Source organism: Saimiri boliviensis, chromosome 14 (genome assembly GCF_048565385.1).
Source record: "Saimiri boliviensis isolate mSaiBol1 chromosome 14, mSaiBol1.pri, whole genome shotgun sequence".
NCBI lineage: Eukaryota > Metazoa > Chordata > Mammalia > Primates > Cebidae > Saimiri > Saimiri boliviensis.
Genome location: NC_133462.1, coordinates 44,754,862 through 44,774,968, shown reverse-complemented (window position 1 = coordinate 44,774,968; position 20,107 = coordinate 44,754,862). Strand labels below are relative to the sequence as shown.

General features: G+C 63.6%; 1 protein-coding gene across 1 annotated transcript in view; it reads left to right on the top strand.

The window, feature by feature from the left end:
* Window positions 1–4,475: 4,475 nt before the first annotated feature.
* The window catches only part of ONECUT3 (one cut homeobox 3), a 24,454-nt gene continuing 8,822 nt past the window's right edge, over window positions 4,476–20,107 (top strand). The window contains exon 1 of the mRNA XM_010339411.2: window positions 4,476–5,664. Coding sequence (XP_010337713.2) covers window positions 4,476–5,664 — 1,189 coding nt within the window. The remainder of the gene's footprint in view (window positions 5,665–20,107) is intronic.

Sequence of the window (20,107 nt, the reverse complement as noted above, 5' to 3'; positions counted from 1 at the left end):
AGACTGCAAACTGCAGCGCGAACTGGTTTTCTCCTGGGTACGCGCTGGGAGGAGACGGTTCTAACGGAGCCCAGCGAGGAGGGACCAGGCCTGCGGGAGGGGGCGCGCTCCTGTCCCCAGACCCCTCCCGCTGCGCCTCAGCCCCAGCCCGGCTCCCTGGCCTGCACGGGTCGGGCCGGGAGCAGAGGAGGCAAAGCAGGCGGAGGCGGCGAGGGGAGAGCGGCCAGACCTTTTCCCCCGGAGCCCGGACCCTTCCCCTCCCCTCGGGTTACTTTCTAGATGGGGAAACTGAGGCGCAGGCGGGGCGATGCGGCGGAAGCTCCGCGCCCTGCGGTCTCCCGCGCCTGCCTGCCGGAGCCCGGAGTGGAGGACCCGGAATTCCCTCCTGTAATCGCGTCCCAGAACTCCCGGACGACGGAGGCCAAGCTGCGGAAGGAGGGGACGAGGACGCGGGGACCCGGGGACCACCCCCTCCGCTCCCCCGCGGGCCGCGGCCGCCCAGCCCCGGTGCCCCGGCGCAAACAGGCGCGGTGTTTGCCGAGCGCGCGGCGGGCGGCGCGGCCCGAGAGCGATGAGGATTCGATGGAGCCGCTCGCCGCGGCGGGGGCAACAGAGCCCGGGCGGGCGCGGGGATCGATCGGGCACAGCTGTCGCCGAAGAGCCCGCGGGAGCATCCACCCGCGGGCCAGATCTGCCCGGGCGCCCCGCAACTGCGGGCAGGAAATCTGGGACGCCGGGCCCGCCAGGGGCGAAACCCCAAAGTCGCCGCACCCTGGTGGGGCGCTCGGGACGTCCCCACGGCCAACGTGGAACCTTGGGGGCCCCGCGCCCTGCCCCACCGGAAGCCCCGCCAGGCCGAAAAGGCTCAGAGTCTCCCCCCAAATCTAAATAAAGTCCCCGGACCCCGCCAGAACGAAGGCGGCTGGAGTCCCGTGGGAGAACTCCAGGCAAACACTAGGCGCCGGCGGCCGGGATTTGGGGCGACAGCAGGTTTCGGGGGGCCGGGAGTGGGCGCAGGGCGGATCTAGGGCTGGGGCTGGGCCTGGGGAGGGGGTCGTCCATGGCCATCATGTAGTAACAACCTCGCTTTAATAAAAGCAGGGAGAGGTATGCAGCGCCCGCTGACTGTCATTTCGGTGGGAGACAAATCGAATCAGAAAGTCAGTTAGGGGAGCATCGTGGAAGGTTCTGGGGGAGCCCCAGGAAGGGAAACTTGAGGGATCTAACTCTGCCATTGATGTTTTTAGCTGCAATGAGAGAGTCAATAACAACAGGGAGGGTGGTGTGTCCAAAATGGGAAAGGGTGGAGAATTAAGGGGGGCTCCAGCTCAGGGGCCGGTTTATGGAGGCTGAAGGGGTGAAGAGTGCACACCCCTGGGGCCTGGGGAGTGGGTAGAGCCCCTGCAATTCTCCCCCCACACACACAAACCCGCAGGACTCTCCAAGCCCTGAGGTTAGTGGGACCAGAGGCTGCTCTTCTTGGCCCCTCCCGGATCCAGGCCAGGCACAGAGAGGGTAGTCGTCGGTCTGGGGCAGCCCAGCACCTGCTGAGGTCCCCTCCCCCACTCCCAGGCACGGACTCGGGCTCTGGTAGCTAAATTCCAATTTTCCTGGAGGGGATACTGAGAGCAGAGAGCTTCCTCGAGGTGGCTGAGGTCCCTGTGGGGCGGGAAAGGGGTACTCCTTGTCCCCATCCAGCCCACCCTTCCCCTCGCCCACAATTTGCCTAATGACCCCAGATCGATCCCGGCCTGGGCAGCCGGCCTGCCCCGTGGCCGGCTCAATTCTATTTTACTAATTACTAAAAGGCCGCTGGCTTGTGGGGAGAAGCAGGCTGGGGGCCCCAGGGGGCCACACTCCCTCTCTTGGGGCCAGCAAATTTCTGTTCAGTCTCCCAGTGGGCGCACAGCCTCTACAAGGAGTGAGATCCCTGACCCTGGGGGAGGCCAGGTCTCCATCAGCCTAAGGGGGATGAGGGGGCTTCGCAGACCTGGATAGGGTCAGGTCCACCAGGCTGGGCTGCCCCTTCCGCATCTAGGAAGCTTTGGAAGGGGTCTGTGGCCACCTTAGGGTGTCCCGAGGAAGCAGAGGGGAGAGACGCCCTCCTCTCTGAGCCCCTGACCCTCGTCTCCTCTTTCTCCTTCTAGTACAATGCTTTCCCTGCTAGAAAAGCCACACACGCTTGTTATTAAAATGAACACGATAATCAAGCTGTAGGAAATATATTAAAAAGGAAGCCTGCATAACCTCAGCTCCGAAGGAGCTCCCCCACGTCGGCATTTGGGGGAGCTTCCTTCCGCCTCGGTATCCTCCCACCCATAGAGACCCCCCAGCCCCCACCTGGCGTGTACTTCCCTGCGCCTGGGATGCTAGCGTTTTATGGCGGCTGATTGATTTTTAGATCTCACGATTATTTTTAATTATCTGTGATTGTTGGAGGGTGAGATTGAGGAGCCCAGGATGAGGGCTCAGAGCAGCCACTTCCTTGCCCCCAGACCCAGCACCTTCAAGGGGAGGGGGACGAAGCTGCTCAGACCTGCTCCTCTCTTCCCACCTGGAACAGGGGTGCGATTATGTAAACAGTCCAGAAATTACACGTGAACCCTGCAACTCGAAAGTTTAGGGACCGACACTGGAGGGGGGCGGGAGTTAGCATTTGGGCAGAGGTAGGAATGAAAGGGGGGCTCTAAGGTCAGCACCCCCACCTTGGGACATAGGCACCCAGGAAAATGGCGACTTGACTCCCCCTATCTGGGGCTGAGTGAGGAGAGAGAGTATGTCTGGTAAACAGCAGGCACTTACTAAATGCTGAGCCTTATGCAGCAAGTAGTAACAGGGGTCCCCTTCAACCCTCCCCTCCCCAGGACTTGGATCAGGCCACTTCAGGCTGCCGGCCCAGATCAGGCCCCCTCCCTCTCTGCTCTTGTGATCAGCCTCAGCTGGGCAGGCTGGAAGGCACCCCTCCCACACCAGAGAGGGGAAACTGAGGCACAGAAAGTTTCCCTGTTACAGAGTCAATCCTAGTCTTAGTTCAGAAAATCGAATTTCCAATGTGTAGCCAGGTCTCCAGGGGCCAGGGAATCTGGATGCAGGTGCAGAGCTGGGGGTAGGGTGGGGCTGGGGTTGGCCCAGGAGGGTGGCATGGAAAGAGAGTGGCACTCCCCGGCTGTCTCCTGTTCTCTTCCCTCAGCAGAGACGGGCTGGGGGGGGTGGTAACTGGAGGCTCCCACAAACCAGATGCCGCATCAACCTGACCCTCCCCTTTCCTCTTCTAGAAAGTGCTCAAGGGTTATCTGGGGGCAGAGGCCCCCGGGGAAGCAGGAAGGCACCAAGGCTGGTTTTTGGACTCTCCATCCCAGACTCTGGCCCCCGAGACGAGGCCCCCTCTAGGTTCTGGTCTAGACCCTCCCTAGCCCCAGCCCTGACCTTACCCCACTGGAGTGATCTAGTCCCCTGGGGGTCTCTATGATTACAGAAGCCCTGCCGCCCTCTATTCCAGTTCCCACGGGGCTCCTGGGCCTCACCTGTCTCCAGGTGCTCAGAAGAAGGAGAGCCCCGGCTTCCCCCACCCTGAGGAGAAGTCCCAGGGCCAAAGAGTTTGCACCAGGGACGTCTCAAGACAGGCAGGGAATCCAGCCTCAGCCTCTGCGGGCTGCAGGGTGACAGAGGCTCTCAGCGGTCACCGCCAGGCTCCAGTGCCTCCAGCGGGCCATGACAAGGAGGCTTTGGCAACCCTAAGCCCGACAGCCCATTGTACAGTTGGGGACTTGGAGGCCCAGGTGCCCACACCTGGGCAGATGCTGGCACCTGGGGCGCACAGAGGCCCTGCTCTAGCCGGCAGACCTCCCTTTTCCCCCACTTCCCCCAGTAAGAGGTCCTGGGAAGGGGGCTGTGACTCCGAAGGGACCCAGCTCCTGGGGTTCTGCAGGGAAGTGGGGGGGACACGTGCATCCGAGGCGACCGTCCAGCCACACTTCCAGAAACTCCCTCGAGAAGGACTTGGGGACTTCAGGCGGGAAAGCCACACTCGGGACTCCAGAGAGAACCACACGGAGACGAGAAATCGGAGACGCAGGATCGAGGACCCCAGCCCCACCTGGACCGAGTCTGTCCTCCGACCCCCGCCCGCTGTCCCCCGGGTACAGCCGGCCCGGGGGTACGCCGAAGCCCCAAGTCTGCCCGACTCCGACCTGCCTGGTGCTCGAGGGGCCCGGGGCGGGCGGGGAGCTAGGCTGCGGGAGGCCGCGGCGGCGGGAGCAGGTGGGCGGGGGAGCTGACGTCAGACCCGGGCCCGGGCGCCGGCGGCCGCTCCCCTGCCACATCCTGGTGGCCGCGCTCGCAGCCGGGCCGGGCCGTGCGCCGCGCAGCCGGGCAGCCTCGCGCGCAGCCACCGGGGAGCGGGCGGGAGTCATGCGGCAGCCTTGAGCACGCGGGGCCGGCGCTGAGGAGTGCGCGCGGCGGGCGGGCGGCTGAGCATGGAGCTGAGCCTGGAGAGCCTGGGGGGCCTGCACGGCGTGGCCCACGCGCAGGCGGGCGAGCTGCTGAGCCCGGGCCACGCGCGATCGGCGGCGGCGCAGCACCGCGGCCTGGTGGCGCCCGGGCGCCCGGGTCTGGTGGCCGGTATGGCGAGCCTGCTGGACGGCGGCGGCGGCAGCGGGGGCGCCGGGGCCGCGGGCAGCGCGGGCGGCGCGGGCGGCGGCGCGGACTTCCGCGGGGAGCTGGCGGGCCCGCTGCACCCGGCCATGGGCATGGCCTGCGAGGCGCCCGGCCTGGGCGGCACCTACACGACGCTCACGCCTCTGCAGCACCTGCCGCCGCTCGCGGCCGTGGCCGACAAGTTCCACCAGCACGCGGCGGCCGCGGCCGTGGCCGGGGCGCACGGCGGCCACCCCCACGCGCACCCGCACCCGGCGGCCGCGCCGCCCCCGCCGCCCCCGCCGCAGCGTCTGGCCGCCAGCGTGAGCGGCAGCTTCACCCTCATGCGCGACGAGCGCGCGGCGCTCGCCTCCGTGGGCCACCTCTACGGACCCTACGGCAAGGAGCTGCCCGCCATGGGGTCGCCGCTGTCGCCGCTGCCCAACGCGCTGCCGCCCGCGCTGCACGGCGCCCCGCAGCCCCCGCCGCCGCCGCCGCCACCCCCGCCGCTGGCCGGCTACGGCGCGCCGGGCCACCTGGCCGGGGACAAGCTGCTGCCGCCCGCCGCCTTCGAGCCGCACGCCGCGCTGCTGGGACGCGCGGAGGACGCACTGGCCCGCGGGCTGCCCGGAGGCGGAGGCGGCGCGGGCGGAGGCGGCGCGGGCAGCGGGAGCGCCGCGGGGCTGCTGGCGCCGCTGGGCGGGCTGGCTGCAGCCGGGGCGCACGGGCCGCACGGGGGAGGCGGCGGTCCCGGCGGGGGCGGCAGCGGCCCCAGCGCGGGCGCGGCGGCCGAGGAGATCAACACGAAAGAGGTGGCGCAGCGCATCACGGCGGAGCTGAAGCGCTACAGCATCCCGCAGGCGATCTTCGCGCAGCGCATCCTGTGTCGCTCGCAGGGCACGCTCTCCGACCTGCTGCGCAACCCCAAGCCGTGGAGCAAGCTCAAATCCGGCCGTGAGACCTTCCGCAGGATGTGGAAGTGGCTGCAGGAGCCGGAGTTCCAGCGCATGTCGGCGCTGCGTTTGGCAGGTAGGAGCGTGGTGCGCTCGGCCAGACCCGCGGGGCGCCGGGGCCCGACTCCCCAGCACCTAGCCGGCCGCCGCCCGATGCTCAGGGCCAGCTCCCGAAGCCCAGCCCGTGCGCCCGGCCGCCCGGGACCCCCTCGTAGGGAGCTAGACAGCGATCCGCGCCCCTGCCCGTTTGTACCGTTGCCAAAAGGGAGAAAGGGATTGTGCCGCCTCCCCCACCCCCCCGTCGCCGCTTCTGCCCTTTCGGGAGCAGGTAGGGGTTCTCTAGTACTGTTTGCACTGCTGAGAGGCCCGGAGCCCTCCCCAGGCAGCCCTCAGGAAAGCTCATTGTGTGTGTGTGTGTGTGTGTGTGTGTGTGTGTGTGCGCGCGCGCGCCTGTTCAGGGGAGCTGTGTCCTCGAACGAGCTGCTGTTGTCAGCTAAGGTGCCACTCCCCTCCTCCAGCACTGGTGGAGAGGGGCTGCTGAGCCCCCAGCCCTGGGCCACAGAGCTCCGAGACGGTGCGGCGGGCGCCTGCAGCTCAGCAGCAGATACCGAGCCTGCGCTCATCCCCCTCTGCCCCAGCGCGCGCTTCTTTGTAGTTCGGCCGGGCGATCGATACCCCCTCCCTCTCCCCTCCGGCCGCTGGCAAAGGTCACCCGAGAATGGCGGGGGAGGGGCGGCCCGGGGGACCCTCGGCTCGCGCGGCCCAGAGGCCTTCACACCCGGCCCCGGCGCCCGCCCCGCGCAGTTTGGCCCTGGCTCGGGTGCGCGCGCCCCTGCCCGCCTGGCTTTTGGGTTTTTGTGTCTCCTGTCTACTGCTCCCCTCTCTGGGTCGGAACACCCTGGCATCTCTGTGTTTTTCTCTCGCTCTCCGTGTTTCTCTTGTTCCTGCGCCTTCTCGCTGCTCCCTCTCTGTCTCTCTGCCTCAGTCTCTGTCTCACACTCAGCCACCGGCCCCACGGGGACCCTCCTCCCTCCCAGCTGACAACAGCTAAGTCCACACCTGCCCTCTGACCAGCCCGACCGGGCCCCCATTTCCTAGGCGGGGGGTGGGGGTGCAGGAGAGCCCCTGGCCTAGGTGGGGGTCACTTTCCCTGGTGGTGCTGGGGAGGGGCTGCCCACCCGGGCCACAGGGACAATAGCCGCGGCGGCTGGCGCCTGATCGATCGCTTCTCTGAGCACAAGGGCAAGAAAGGCGGGGGCTCTGGGAGGCGCCCCGCTAGCAAAGAGGCTGGGGGGGTTTGTGGCTGTGCCCCAAGGCAGCCCAGCCAGGCAGGGTGGGGGGCAGGGAAGAGAGGGCAGCTGGGCCCTTTGCTGTTCCTCCTCAGCAAACCATTTCCTCCCTTCACCCCAGGGGGACCAGACAACGCCCCCTAGCCTAGACCCACAGGCTGGCCTCAGTTTCCCCTTCTGCAGAGCAAGCAAGATGACTAGCTGGAACCTCTTCTGGGACTCTTAGATTTCTCCACTTTGGAGCACTGGAAAATAAATTGTCTTTTGACTGTGGCAGGGTAACTTTGTGCCCAGGGAGGTCACTTGAACCTGGATGGTTTGAGTCTGTCCTCTCCTCGTGACAAGTGCAGAGACACCCGTGTGCCCATCACAGACAGGTGGTCACATCCCTCACCCAGCCACGGCCCTCAAGATGAGGTGCAGTGCGGGGCCTCAGGGGGCAGAGGGCACACGCCTGGCTGCTTCCTTCCTTCCTCTTTCTTTCTTTCTTTTTCTTTCTTTTCTTTCTTCTTTCTTTCAGCAGAGTTTCACTCTTGTCGCCTAGGCTGGAGTGTAGTGGTGCGATCTCGGCTCACTACAACCTCTGCCTCCCAGGTTCAAGTGATTCTCCCACCTCAGCCTCCCAAGCAGCTGGGGTTACAGACACTGGCCACCACAGCTCGCTAATTTTTTTTTTTTTTTTAATTTTTAGTAGAGATGGGCTTTCACCATGTTGGCCAGGCTGGTCTCGAACTCCTGACCTCAGGTGATCTTCCCTCCTCGGCCTCCCAAAGTGCTGGGATTACACAGGCCTGAACCACCGCACCCGGCCTAGCTGTGACTTTTAGACACCAAGTGGCTGCCGTCACACCAGTAAGGCAGGGACGTTTCTCCATCGCGATTCCCACTGCCTCCTGCCTCTTCCCCAGCACGTATTTGGGGGCACCGTGTCCACCGTGGGTGCACCTGGAGTCCACGCACTCTCCATTTTTCTCACTGTCACGTTGTGCAACACGACCCAATCTGCCATCACTCTACTGGAATTGCAGATTTGGAGGCCACAGAAAACATCGGCCAGAGCGTCACAGAAGGACAAACCGCAGGCGACAAGTCCCATGGCGGGGTGGGGGGGGGTCCCTGCGGCCAGGTCAGCAGCATCCGCCAGCCCTGCTTGGAGACCTGGAGATCGCCTGCTTCCCCTGACACCATCCAGGCCTCCGCCTTCCCTTTCCCGCTGCGGGTGGAGTTGCAGGTGGGGAAACAGCCTGCATTTGTGCCTCGCCTTCCTGACTTGTGACAATGACAGTCTCAGCTCTGGGTTCCGGGCCTTCCCGTCGAGGAAGGGAGAGTGACGACAGGCGCCGCCGTTTCAGGGGTGCGTGGGGGACCGGAGGGGTGGGCGCCACGCCTGACACCCCCAAGTCTCCGGCGGGGCGCTGGGGTGTTGAGGATGGTAAACCTGGACCACGTTGCCCGCCGCGTCTCTGCCGGGTCCGCCGCCCCCGCCGTGGCCCCGCAAAGCACCGCCCCCGCCTCCCCGTCCCTCCGCGGGCTTCCCTTCTCAGGTGCGCTGGGGGCCACGTCTACACCGCTGGACTCCGCCTCGGGGGCTGCGGGGTCATTAGGCTCCGGCCGAGGCCTTTAGTTCCGGTCGCTGCGCAAATGAAAAGCGGTTAAGTGGCGGCAAATCGCGGCGGTTAGAGGGAGGCGGCCGGGCACGTGTTCATCTCCACAGCGACGCCCCCGAACGCCCCGGGCTCAGATAGGGAACGCGGCCCCCTCCGCCCCATTTCAGCCCCGCAGCCTTTCCTCCTCCTGCGTGGCCATCTCCGGCTCCACGGGCCCGCGGGCCTCCCCCTGGCAACTTTGCGCCCCGGGTCAAGCTTCGCGCGCTCGCCCGGCTAGGGCCGGCCACGTGTTTCCGCAGCTACCGAGTGTCCCGCCGGGCGCTTGCGCCTCGAGGGAGATGGGACAGGGAGGGAGAGACCCGCAGGTGCAGACGGAGAGGGAGGTGGGTGGAGTCGGAGGTGGGGGACAGGGAGACAGGGAGACAGAACCGGAGTGCGGGAGAGACCCAGCACGGAGACGCGAGACGGGAGGAGAGACGCAGCCCGGAAAGGAGCGGAGGTGCAGGCGCCACGGAGACAAAGGAAAAGAGACCGAGCGAGGAAAGGAACTCGGGGCGCCGGAGGCCACCTGTGCCCACCCCCACATCCTCCTTCCCCATCGTGGGGTAAGAGTGGGGAGACAGGAATGGGTGGTTTCTTTGTTTCACCAAAGCACGCAAGGAATCCCACGGCAGACCTCTGGAGTCCCGGCCCCACTGCCTAGTCTACCTGCCTCAGTTTACCCATCTGTAAAATGTGCGTGTGGGGGCGCCCAATTCCGGGTCTGACACTCTCAGATTCTGGGCCCCTCTAGTTCGGGAGTCCTGCAGCCCCCAAGCCATTCCCACGGGCCGGGAGCCTCACCCCACCCCCACCCCAAGGTCCTCCGAGTCCCACAGCTTCGGCAGCTTCGGCGCTGCCGCCTGGTCGAAGCCCTCCCCTGGCGCCGTCTCCAACAGTAATTATGGGAGAGGGGCTGGGGGAGGGGCAGGCGGGCTCCTCAGCGGGGGTGGGGGCGGTCGATGAATTCGAATTACCGTCTCTAATTCATCACCGTCGCCGGGTCGATAGCTTCGGCCGTCTTCAAATATTGTTTAAATTGCAACTCCGGAGGAAAAGTATTTTTTTTTTTTTTTTTTGTAACTGATCAGAAAAAATATGTATATGGATAATACAAAGTTAGGTAGAGGCGGGTAAAGAAGGGCCTCGTCTCCTCCCAGGGCCACCACGGGGACGCAGGAGCCCAGAATCCCTGAAGGATGGTGGAGCTCAGTGTGGGGGAAACTGAGGCAGGGAGCCCCCCCCCCCAGCAGGTGGATGGGATGCTTTGCCCTTAAGCAGGACAAATTGTCCTAGGGACAAAAACCAGCATCCATCATGGAGCTGCATGCTGAGGGCGTCTGTCGCAGGGAGTGGGCACTCTGCTTGGTGGTGGGTGCCTGGGGGGATGCCAGGGACCCGGGGCCTGCGGGGGTGGAGTTGGGAAGGTCAGAGCAACAGAACCTCTTCCCCACCCAGGCTCATCCCCGCCGTCCCTCCCCCACCTCTTCCCCTACCAGATGCCAGCCTCCAGGGCTGAGGCTGAAAGGGGAGAGGCAACCAGGAGCCCCCTCAAAGGGACAGGTGTCCGCCCACTACAGGCACTCTGGACAGCCCCACCCAAACTCTGGATGAAAGGAGGGATGAGGGGCCGAGAAGGAGGAGGAGAAGAGGGAAGGGAGGGAAGGAAGGGGAAGAGGGGAGGGAGGTAAAGATCCCTGCGCCTTTTGCAAGAAACCCACTTTCCTCTGCAAGGAGTCAACACCTCTTACGGACACCCCAGAGAAAGATGCCCAGCCCCACTAGCCAGTAGAGATAGCCAGCGCCGGGGGCCTTGGAGATCTGGGTCTCCCCTGGGCTCTGTCCCTGGCTGATCCTGGGCAAAAGGGCCTGAGCCGCAGTTTACTTATCTGAGAAAGGGACAGAATGAGATCACTCTGGAGAGGGTGTGTGAGGTGCCGGAGGGGCTCAGGGGTCTAGAGGGGACACTACAGGTTCCCACAGGAATTCACAGAATGGGGACAGACGTAGAGCCTGCCCAAGCTGGGAGAACCAGACCCCTATGGGACTGTCCTTGAGGCACAGGTGACTGCTGCCCCCAAACCAGCACCCTCCCCCTAAACCTCAGGGCCTGGGATGGAGCAGCCCAAGGAATCAGGGATCAGGTTCCCACCTCCCTGCAAAGGGGGAGGGAGAGGAGGGCAGGCTCTGAGGTGGGGAGGGGTCCCACTGGGTGCCCACAGCCCTCTCCCTCCTCCTCAGCTCACCCCCCACCAAGACCTTTAAAGCCCAACACGGTTCCCATGCGGATCCTACAGAGTAGCGGGCTGAGGCTGCAGAGAAAGGCGCTCGCCAGAGCCCCCCACTGCTTCTGATCGGAGCCAGCCTCTGCCAGGAGGGGCCGTAGCAGGACGGGGCCGTGTGGGTTTCAGACCCCTACGCCACTGAGTCTGGTGGGTCTGACACTGGGCAGGGGATGCCCAGGCGCTCTGGCCTCCAGCAGAGTTGGGGATGGGATTCCTGGCAGGTGGCATTTGGGGACGGAAGGCTGAGAGGTGGACTGAGGGCAAGGACCACAGAGAAGGGACCAGGGGGTGGTGGCGCCTTCCAGGTTCCCAGCCGCTGGGGCGATCCTCAGGTGGGGACAGGTGACCAACCAGTTCCGCATCCCCACCTCAGGAGAGCCACATCCTTCAGGGGCGGTGAGGCCTGTGCTTCCCCCGAAGTTCCTCCAGGTATTGTGGGCGTTTGAGTCCCCTCCCCTGGGAGACCACCCTGGAGACTCCCAGAGAGGATGGGGGAGCCAGGTCCCGGCTTCATCAAGTCCAGCTCAGAGCCCCCAGGACCACCCCCACTTCTGCTTTCACTGGCAGACCTCCCCCTCCCATCACCGGCCTCAGTCCCAACCATTCCTTTCTGTAGCCTGGGAGACAGAGACACTCACCCCCACGTCAAAGAGGAGTCTGGGGGAGTCGCTGGAGTGGTGACGGGCTGGAGCTGGCATTTGGCTCTGAGGTCCGCTTAGCCTGAGGTCCTCGAACTAATCATGAAGGGTTCATTCTTCTCCCTGAGTCTCCCTCTCATTCTGTGCTGCTCCTACAACCATCACCACTCTAGTCTAAACCACTACCATGGTCTCCTCCTCCCCTTCTCCTCCTCCTCCTCCCCCTCTTCCTCCCCCTCCTCCTCCCCCTCCCCCCTCCCTCTCCTCCTCCCCCTCCCCCCTCCCTCTCCTCCTCCCCCTCCTCCCCTTCCTCTTCCCCCTCCTCCTCCCTCCCCTCCTCCTCCTCCTCCTCCTTTCCCTCCTCCTCCTCCTCCCCCTCCCCGTCCCCCTTCTCCTCCTCCTCCTCCTCCTCCCCCTCTTCCCCCTTCCCCTCCCCCTCCTCCCCCTCCTCCCCCTTCTCCCCTCCTCCTCCTCCTCCTCCTCTTCTGTCTCCCAGCTTCACTCCCTTTTCTTCTTTTTTTTTCTTTTTTTGAGATGGAGTTTTGCTCTGTTGCCCAGGCTGGGAGCACAGTGGCACCATCTCAGCTCACTGCAACCTCCATCTCCCAGGTTCAAGCGATTCTCCTGCCTCAGCCTTCCAAGTAGCTGGGATGACAGACTCCCGCCACCACACTCGGCTAATTTTTGTGTTTTTAGTAGCGACAGGGTTTTCCCATGTCGGCCAGGTTGATCTCGAACTCCTGACCTCAGATGATCTACCCTCCTCAGCCTCCCAAAGAGCTGAGATGCCCACTCAGCTCACGAGCACAGAGCCCAAAGATGACAGTCGTGAGCCATCCCGCCCAGCCCGCTCCTCCTTCTCGACGCTGTCTCCCGAACCTTCGAAGGTGGCCCCCTGGCTGGCACCCTGCCCATGGCTCCCTGGAGCCCTAAGATATAAATGTGGCTTCCAGTAACGGCCTACAGTGCCCGACCCTGGCCCCCCGCGTGGATGTGGGAGGGGACCAGCAGGGACAAAGGCAGGGAGGTGGGAAAGTCCTGAGCGGCTGTTAGGAGGGAGGCTGGGCCTCTGTCGGTCCCGGCAGGCAGCCTGGCTTAACCAGGGAGCTGGTGAGGGTTGGAATCAGGTTCTTAATTAAATACGGGCCCTGATCAATAGGGAGGAAAGCTCTGGTGGGGGAGGGGAGAGGCTGGACCAGGGCCGGGAGACCCACCTGACCTTGGGCGGTCCTGGGACACCTACAGCCTCAGTTTCCCCTCTGCCAAAGAGGTGCTGATGAGAGGGGAGCTGAGAAACCGGCACCCTTCCTGAGCCTTGTCGAGTGGGTGGATTTGGGGGCGATGAAGGACCCCGCCGAGCTACTGAGTCACGAGCACAGAGCCACAGATTCACAGCAGAGAGAAACAAGGACCTGGAGATGTGCCTGGCGCAGGCTGCCAGAGAGGCGTGCGCGGGTCACAGGTGTAGACTCACCCGGGGAACACGTGTGTAGACGCCCACATTCACCTAGGACGAGTACAGACTGACCCGGGCCCCCCGTGCGCCGCTAGGCAGAGTCTTGAGCAAGCAGGGCCCCAAAGTGGGATGCAGGGATATCTGGAAGAACCCCCTCTCTCCCTGGACGCCACGGCTGCGCCATCCGGAGACCCTGCGTACCCCCCGCCCCCCGTGCGCCCCCAGCCGCGCCCGCCAGCCCTCCTGCCCTCCTGCCCTCGCGCCGACCCCCATGAGCGGGGCATTTCCAAGCTCCCTTTCCCGTCCAAGGACTTGGGGTGGGGGTGGAGGAATAGGAAATGACCGTGCCTCAGTTTCCCTCACCCAGCAAACGCTGTCCCGCAGCGCCCAGGAAGCCGCCGAGTAGGGCTGGGGCTTCCGTGTTCTACAGGTCGGTCCTTGGCGGGTGTGTGGATCCGGAAGCGCGCCCGTCCCCCACCCTCAGCCTGGCAGGACCTGGACGCACGTGCCCCGGCGCCGGGACCCTGTGCACCTGCGGCCTCGGCCTCGGAGCCTCAGGGTCACTGACGGGGCTCGGCAGAAAAGCGCAGCTCCCAGCAGGGCCCGCTCTTTCACCCCCGAATCCCACCCCTGGGAAAACCATGCCCGTGGGGCGCCAGTGGCCTGCCTTTTACCCCTTCTGGCGCTCCAGAACCTCGGCCGTCTTGGGTGCGCTCAGCTCCAGTGCAGTCGGAGCACAGGACACGCTCCTCCTCCCCGGCTCCACTGCCTCGTTTGTCCTCCCTGGTTCCTTAAAATATTCTTCATTCTTTTGGCCAGGCCGGGAGGCTTGTGCCTGTAGTCACAGCACTTTGGGAGGCCAAGGGAAGAGGATCACTTGAGCCCAGGAGCTCCAGACCGGCCTGAGCAATAGGGAGACCCCATCTCTACGAAAAAAGTATTAAATTAAAGGGATCCGGCCGGGTGCAGTGGCTCATGCCTGTCATCCCAGCATTTTGGAAGGGCCCCAGTGGGCAGATCACCTGAGGCCAGGAGTTTGAGACCAGCCTGGCCAACACGGCGAAATCCTGTCTCTACTAAAAATACCAAAATTAGCCGGGAGTGATGGCAGGTGCCTGTAATCCCAGCTACACGTGAGGCCGAGGCTGGAGAATTGCTTGAACCCAGGAGGCAGAGATTGCAGTGAGCTGAGATTTCGTCATTGCACTCCACCTCACCAAAAAAAAAAAAAAAAAGCCGGATGCGGTGGTGCACACCTGTGGTCCCAGCTACTCAGGAGGCTGAGCCAGGAGGATTGCTGCAGTGAGACGTGATCACGTCCAGCCTGGACAACACAGACCCCGTCTCAAAAAAAAAAAAAGAAAAATCTTCATTATTTTGCAGAAGTTAACACATTCGCCAGGTTGCAAAGTTAAATGCAAGCCCAGGGCCCTCCAGTCCCCTCCCTTCTGTGTGTGACAGTCTGTTTCTCCTTCTTGCAAAAGGCTCCCCTTAGGCAGCTCCGGGGATACGTTCTTTTTATCTTTCTTTTCCTTTCTATTTTTTTATTTTTGTTTATTTATTTATTTAAGATGGGGTTTCACCATGATGGCCAGGCTGGTCTTGAACTCCTGATCTCAGGTGATCCACCCACCTCAGCCAGGAATGAGGTGGTGATCCACCCACCTCAGCCAGGAATGAGTTTTGCCGGCCGCCTACTACTCCCCCATCTGTGGGTTTCGGGCCTTCCCGGGCCTCGTCCCCGCCCCGCTGACATTTAGGCTGTTTCCAGTTGTTCTCGGTCACCATAGCGGCCGCCGTGAATAGGTCGGGGGTGGATCGTCTTGCGAGTGTGTGTTTATCTGAGGATTAATTTCCCAATAATTGCAACGCTGGGCCGCCCCCCCACCCCCTTTTCTGGGTGGCCGTTCCGGCCGCGGCTTATCGCCGATTCCTTTCCCTGTCATCTTTTTCAAATCACTTCTCACTGCGTCCCCGTGACATCTTTCTTTTCATCAATGCCTGGTGCCTGTGTATGTGTTTGCCAACTCGCTCTGCCCTGTATGAGGCTGCCTGAATGGGGGGGGGGGCTCCGTGGCTGGAGTGTCCGGGGCTGAGAGCTGCCCCCTGACACCCTTGCGCCCCCACCCCAGGACGGCCCAACCTCCAGATGGAGGCACGAGGGAGGGCACCCCCAGACTCCAGGGGGAAGCCAGTTTCCCGGTGAAGTCTTTTGAAAGGCTCAGAACTAATTTTGAAAATGCAGCCATTAAAATCCCATCAGGGGAGGCGGTCGGGGAAAGCTGGAGGGAGAGGGGTGGGGGCGAGAGGGAGGCGGGATCCCCCAAGGCTGGGCACCCACGGAGGCCCAGGTGGGCTCCGAGGTCACCTGGGAAGTGGGCGGGGCCAGACATGGGGAGGGGAAGCCACCCGGGGTGGGAGGGATAGGTGAGGGGCAACTAGGGAGGCCTCTGGGGGTCCCTGCCTGGGGCATGGCTCGGCCCTGTCGACTTCGAGAAGGTTCCACCGTCTTCCACTCCTGGGAATCGATTTTCCGGCTCCCCCAGGGGTGCAGGGTGTAGACGGAGGGTGCAGGCCTGTGATTCTGGCCCCTCAGAGTAGCTGGACGTGTGACCTTGGGCAAGTCACCACTGTCTCGGTTCTGGAGAGGCCATGAGGGGGTGCTCAGGGGGACAAGACACCAGCAGGGGGCCGTCAGTGCCCCCCACATCTGGGGCTGGGCAGCTGGTGGCCAGGGCAGGACGTGTCGCCAAGGAAACTGGTCATCATCCCAGCCCGAGAGTGGCTCCGTATTGAATTGTCTGTCCCACGAGGCCGGAGGGAGGGGTGGCCGGCTCCAGGACACCGGGCACAGGCAGACGGCAGCTAGACGCGCGTGGCTTGCTGGTTTGGGGCACTGTGGGACAGGGGTGGGGGACGGTCTTGGGGATCGCCCATCGCTGCGTCTCGGGGCATTTCTTCTCCCCGCTTTGGGCATGGCCCGGCTGTCTCCGTCTCTGCCAGCTGGTCTTTGATCTCCTCCCAGGATCTTGGGGACCCCCAGGAGCCTCCAGGGCCCCCTCCTCCTGGTGCCACCCTGGCACATGTCTCTCCTGGCCTCTGAGCTTCGGGGACCCTCCCTGCAGCTGTCCCAGCGCCTGGGCTTGGTCTCCCGGTCCATCCTCCCTCCAGCCAGGTGTTTCCCCCCTCGGAGGCCCCCCCAGAGCCCGGCGGGGACCCGCGCCTCCCCTCCGGTACCCGGCCAAAGTCGGCCTCCCTCCTCATCTTCCGGACTCAGAGTCCCAGCCGCAGCTTCCCGCTCCCCCGTGACTGGGGGCAGAGCCCAGCTCCTGGACCTGCCTCGACCTGGCCTCACGCAGTAGCGGCTCCGTGAATGCTGAATGAATGGAAGGAAGAAAGGAAGAAAGGAATGAATGATGAGCTGCCAGTCTGCCCAGTAGCTGCTACTCCATGAATGCTGAATGAATGAGTGAATGACTGAGTGAATGAATGAATGAGTGGGCTGCCGGCCTGTGCTTTGGCGTCATTCCTTCATGCATAGACAGCTTCAGGGACTGCTGCCCGGGGGGGACGCAGGGTTCTGGGTCACTGCGTCCACTTGATAAACCAGGAAGCCGATGTCCAGAGAGCCCAGGTGTGCGTTCCAGACCATCAGCCCACGGAGTCCCCACATCTCTGTTGCCCCAGTGGGGAGCGGAGCTGGGGGAGGCAGAGAGGAGCCACCCTGGGGTTGAGGGGACAGGGATGCCATCCCACTCCGCGGGCTTCACCCCAAGACGGTGCCCAGGCTCAGCCCTCCTGCCTCACGCCCACACCGCGTGCCTGCTGTACCCCACAAACGCCCCTCCAGGGCCCTGCAGGCTGACTTCCGCTTTCCTGCCCAGAATGGGGACGGCTCTGTAATAGTCACTGGTTTCCAGGCATCTCACTGGGGGTGTGGGGGATTTGGATGCGCGGGGCCACCGCCCCCCATCGTGCTTGAGAGCCAGTGTACGCCCCCCTCCACACACACACACAGCACCTCACTCAGACTCGCCCCACACAGTGATGGCACACTCAGCCCGCACGCAGCCAGGGTCAGGCTCGTGCAGAGGCACCCACGGCCCGCTGTGAGACACAGGGTGACAAGCCCACCCCTCCAAAGGTGTCTGGATGAAGGGGAGGATGAAGGGGGAGAGGAGGAGGGGCAGAGGAAGGAGGAGGGGAAGGAAGAAAGGGATGGGAGGGAAGTGAGTGAAGGGAGGGGAAGAGGGGAGGCGGTAAAGAGAGGGAAGGGGAGGAAGAGGAAGAAGAGAGGGGATGGGAGAGGGAGGGAGGCGGAGCGGAAAAGGAGGGGTCGGGGAGAGGGGCTGGTCCCCTCCTGGAGGAGGATGGGGAAAGGGGAGGGAGGGGGAGGAGAGGGGCTGGTCCCCTCTAGGAGTAAGACGGGGAAGGTGGGATGGAGGAGGGCTGGTCCCCTCTTGGAGGATGAGGGGGTCGGCAGGGGGGCCGGAGCTTGGGCTGCAGCAGTGAGTGAATCCAGGGTTCCTGCTCAGCTGCCAGCTTTCTGCGGAGGGCACTGGGGGAACCCCTGCTGTCCCACCCTGCGCTCCTCCGCTCCTTCGCAGCGGCTGCGGGGCGTCCTCAGCAGGAGCTTTCAGTCTGGGCTGAGACCCCCTCATGCTTCACCACCCTCGTGTGGGGCAACCCAGGGACGGGTGAGTTGCTGCACAAGCACTTGGCCACTGCCACACCTGCACTCCGCGCTGGGCATCAGAAGGGTCTCAGTCCCCACGAGGCTGAGAGGAGGGACAGTGGCTGGTGGGAGTCCTGGAGGAGGGAGCCTGGGCTCTGCTGGCGGGGAAGGGAAGGACTTCCTGGGGAGAGGCCCTGCGGCTGGGTTTTGAGGAACGTGTAGGAGTTCTCCGGCTGGGATGACCCAAGTTTCTTTTTTGAGACAGAGTGTTCCTCTTGTTGCTCAGGCTGGAGTGCAACGACGCAGTCTCGACTCACCACAACCTCCGCCTCCTAGGCGGAAGCGATTCTCCTGCGTCAGCCTCCAGAGTTGCTGGGATTACAGGCATGCTCCGCCACACCCGGTTACTTTTGTGTTTTAGTAGAGACGGGGTTTCTCCATGTTGGCCAGGCTGGTCTTGAACTCCTGACCTCAGGCGATCCGCCCACCTGAGCCTCCCACGGTGTTGGGATGACAGGCGTGAGCCGCCTCACCTGGCCCAGGAATGACCCAACTTTCTACTTTTGCTCTCCGTTTCTCCATTTCTCCCTCTCCTGGAAGATCCCGAGAGAAACTCCAGGGTCAAGGCCTCGCTTGAGGGAGGGGGAAGAGTGACGGTGGGAAGGCAAGGGCCCAGAGCCCAGCCCCCCGGGGAGCCCCAGCTGGGAGCTGGGAGCCTCGGGTGAGCCCTGCCGTTCTCATTCAGGACTTCTCTGGCGAATCCCTTCCCCACAGCCCAGCCATGACCAACACCGTCTTACAGCTGGGGAAAACGAGGCTAAGGGCAGCAGATTGGACCACCCTCTTCTGCCCTGGGGTGGTCGGCTGCCCCCAGCACCTTGTAGAAAGGCAGGAAGGGGGACAGAGCTGGTGTGTGGGGGCCCAATCCCAGGGAGTCTGTAGGAAATGCCTTCAGACGTGGAGGGTCTCCCCCACCGGCTAGCCCTCTTTGCCCCCAAGAGACACAGCCTGCACCCTGGCCCTTTCCGGGGCTGCCCTCTGCTGGACACATCGGGAACGGCAGAGGTGACCGAGGCCAGGGACGGCCAGGCTCTCGGGACCCTCCCCCGGAGAGTTCCAGATCCCACCTGCACGGCAAATAAAAACACCGCCCTGTTGGTACTGGGGCGGCGGGGCAGGCCCAGGACCCTGCCCTGAGTCGGGAGGGAGGGACGCTATGGTAAAGACGCCATTACTCGTCTCAGATGTGGGCCTGGGGTCTCTGTCTCTTCTAGGTGATCTGTGAACTCCTCTCAGGGCCTTGGGGACCCCCCGGGAGCCAGCCCCAGATCCTCCTCCTCCTTAGATTCCAAAAAGACTGATAACCGTTGGGGAGACGGGTTGGGGGGACACCTGGAGTTCTCAGATCAGACCCTCTCGTGGGGGTGATGGCTGCTGTAATCAGAGCATCAGTCCCTGGCGTCCTGGAGGAGGTGCAGGGCTGGCTTTGGAGATGGGCGTCCTGTCGGAACTCTGGGGCTCCTGGACAGAGCGGCTGAGATGCTCTAAGAGCTATGGGAAAAAATTAAAGAAGAGGTGGTGGAGGGGTGACAGGGAGAGCTGTGGGACCAGACAAGGGGTGTCAGGGTAGCCTCGTAGGGAAGGAGATACCTGGGCAGAGGCTGGGAGGAGCCGAGGGGGGCAGGAGGGGATGTGGGGAAGAGCACCCAAGGCCCCAAGGCTGGACCCTGCCAGGGAGGCAGAGCTGAGCGACTGAGACCGGGGCAGGAGGCGGGAGGGAGAGGCAGCTGCTGGTGGTGAGGAGAAGGAAGGGCCTGGAAGAGCTCAGGAGCCCAGGGAGGACTGGCCTGCACCAGGACATGCCTGAAGGGGGTGCATCATCCTTACAAAGGAGGGGGCTGAGGCCTGCAGGAGAATGGGACAGTCTGGCCCCGCCCCACTCCTCCTCCAGCTTGCTGGCCAGGGTCTGTGTCCAGGGCCACTCTGTCCCCCCAAGTATGTGGCCAGCACTGGATACTCAGCTTCGGGTCATCACCAGCAGCTGGTGGTGATGGAACCCAAGGCTGAGTATCCAGAGCTGGCCACATACTCGGAGAATCCCAGGGTGAGGAGGGGGCTCAGCAGTGTCGATGAGGGTATGAAGATCAGGGGAGGTGAATAAAGCAGAGGAGGGGTGAGTAAAAGAAAGATCATGGGGAAGTGTGGGGAGGGGGAAGGTGGTGGAGATGGAGGTGGTGACGGAGGCAGAGGTCGAGGTGGTGGAGGGGGAGGTCATGGAGGTAAAGGTGAGGGATGTGGAAGTGATAGAAATGATGGAGGTGGAGGTGATGGAGAGGGTGGAGTGAAGAAGACGGAGGTGGAGGAGGTGGAGCTGGTGGAGGTGGTGGAGATGGAGGTGATGGGAGGTCGAGATGGGGAGATTGGAGGTGGTGAGGTGGTGGTGATGAACGTGGTGGAGGTGGAGGGTGATGGGAAGTGGAGATGATGGAGGTGGAGGTGCAAGTGGAATGGAGGTGGAGGGGATGGAAAT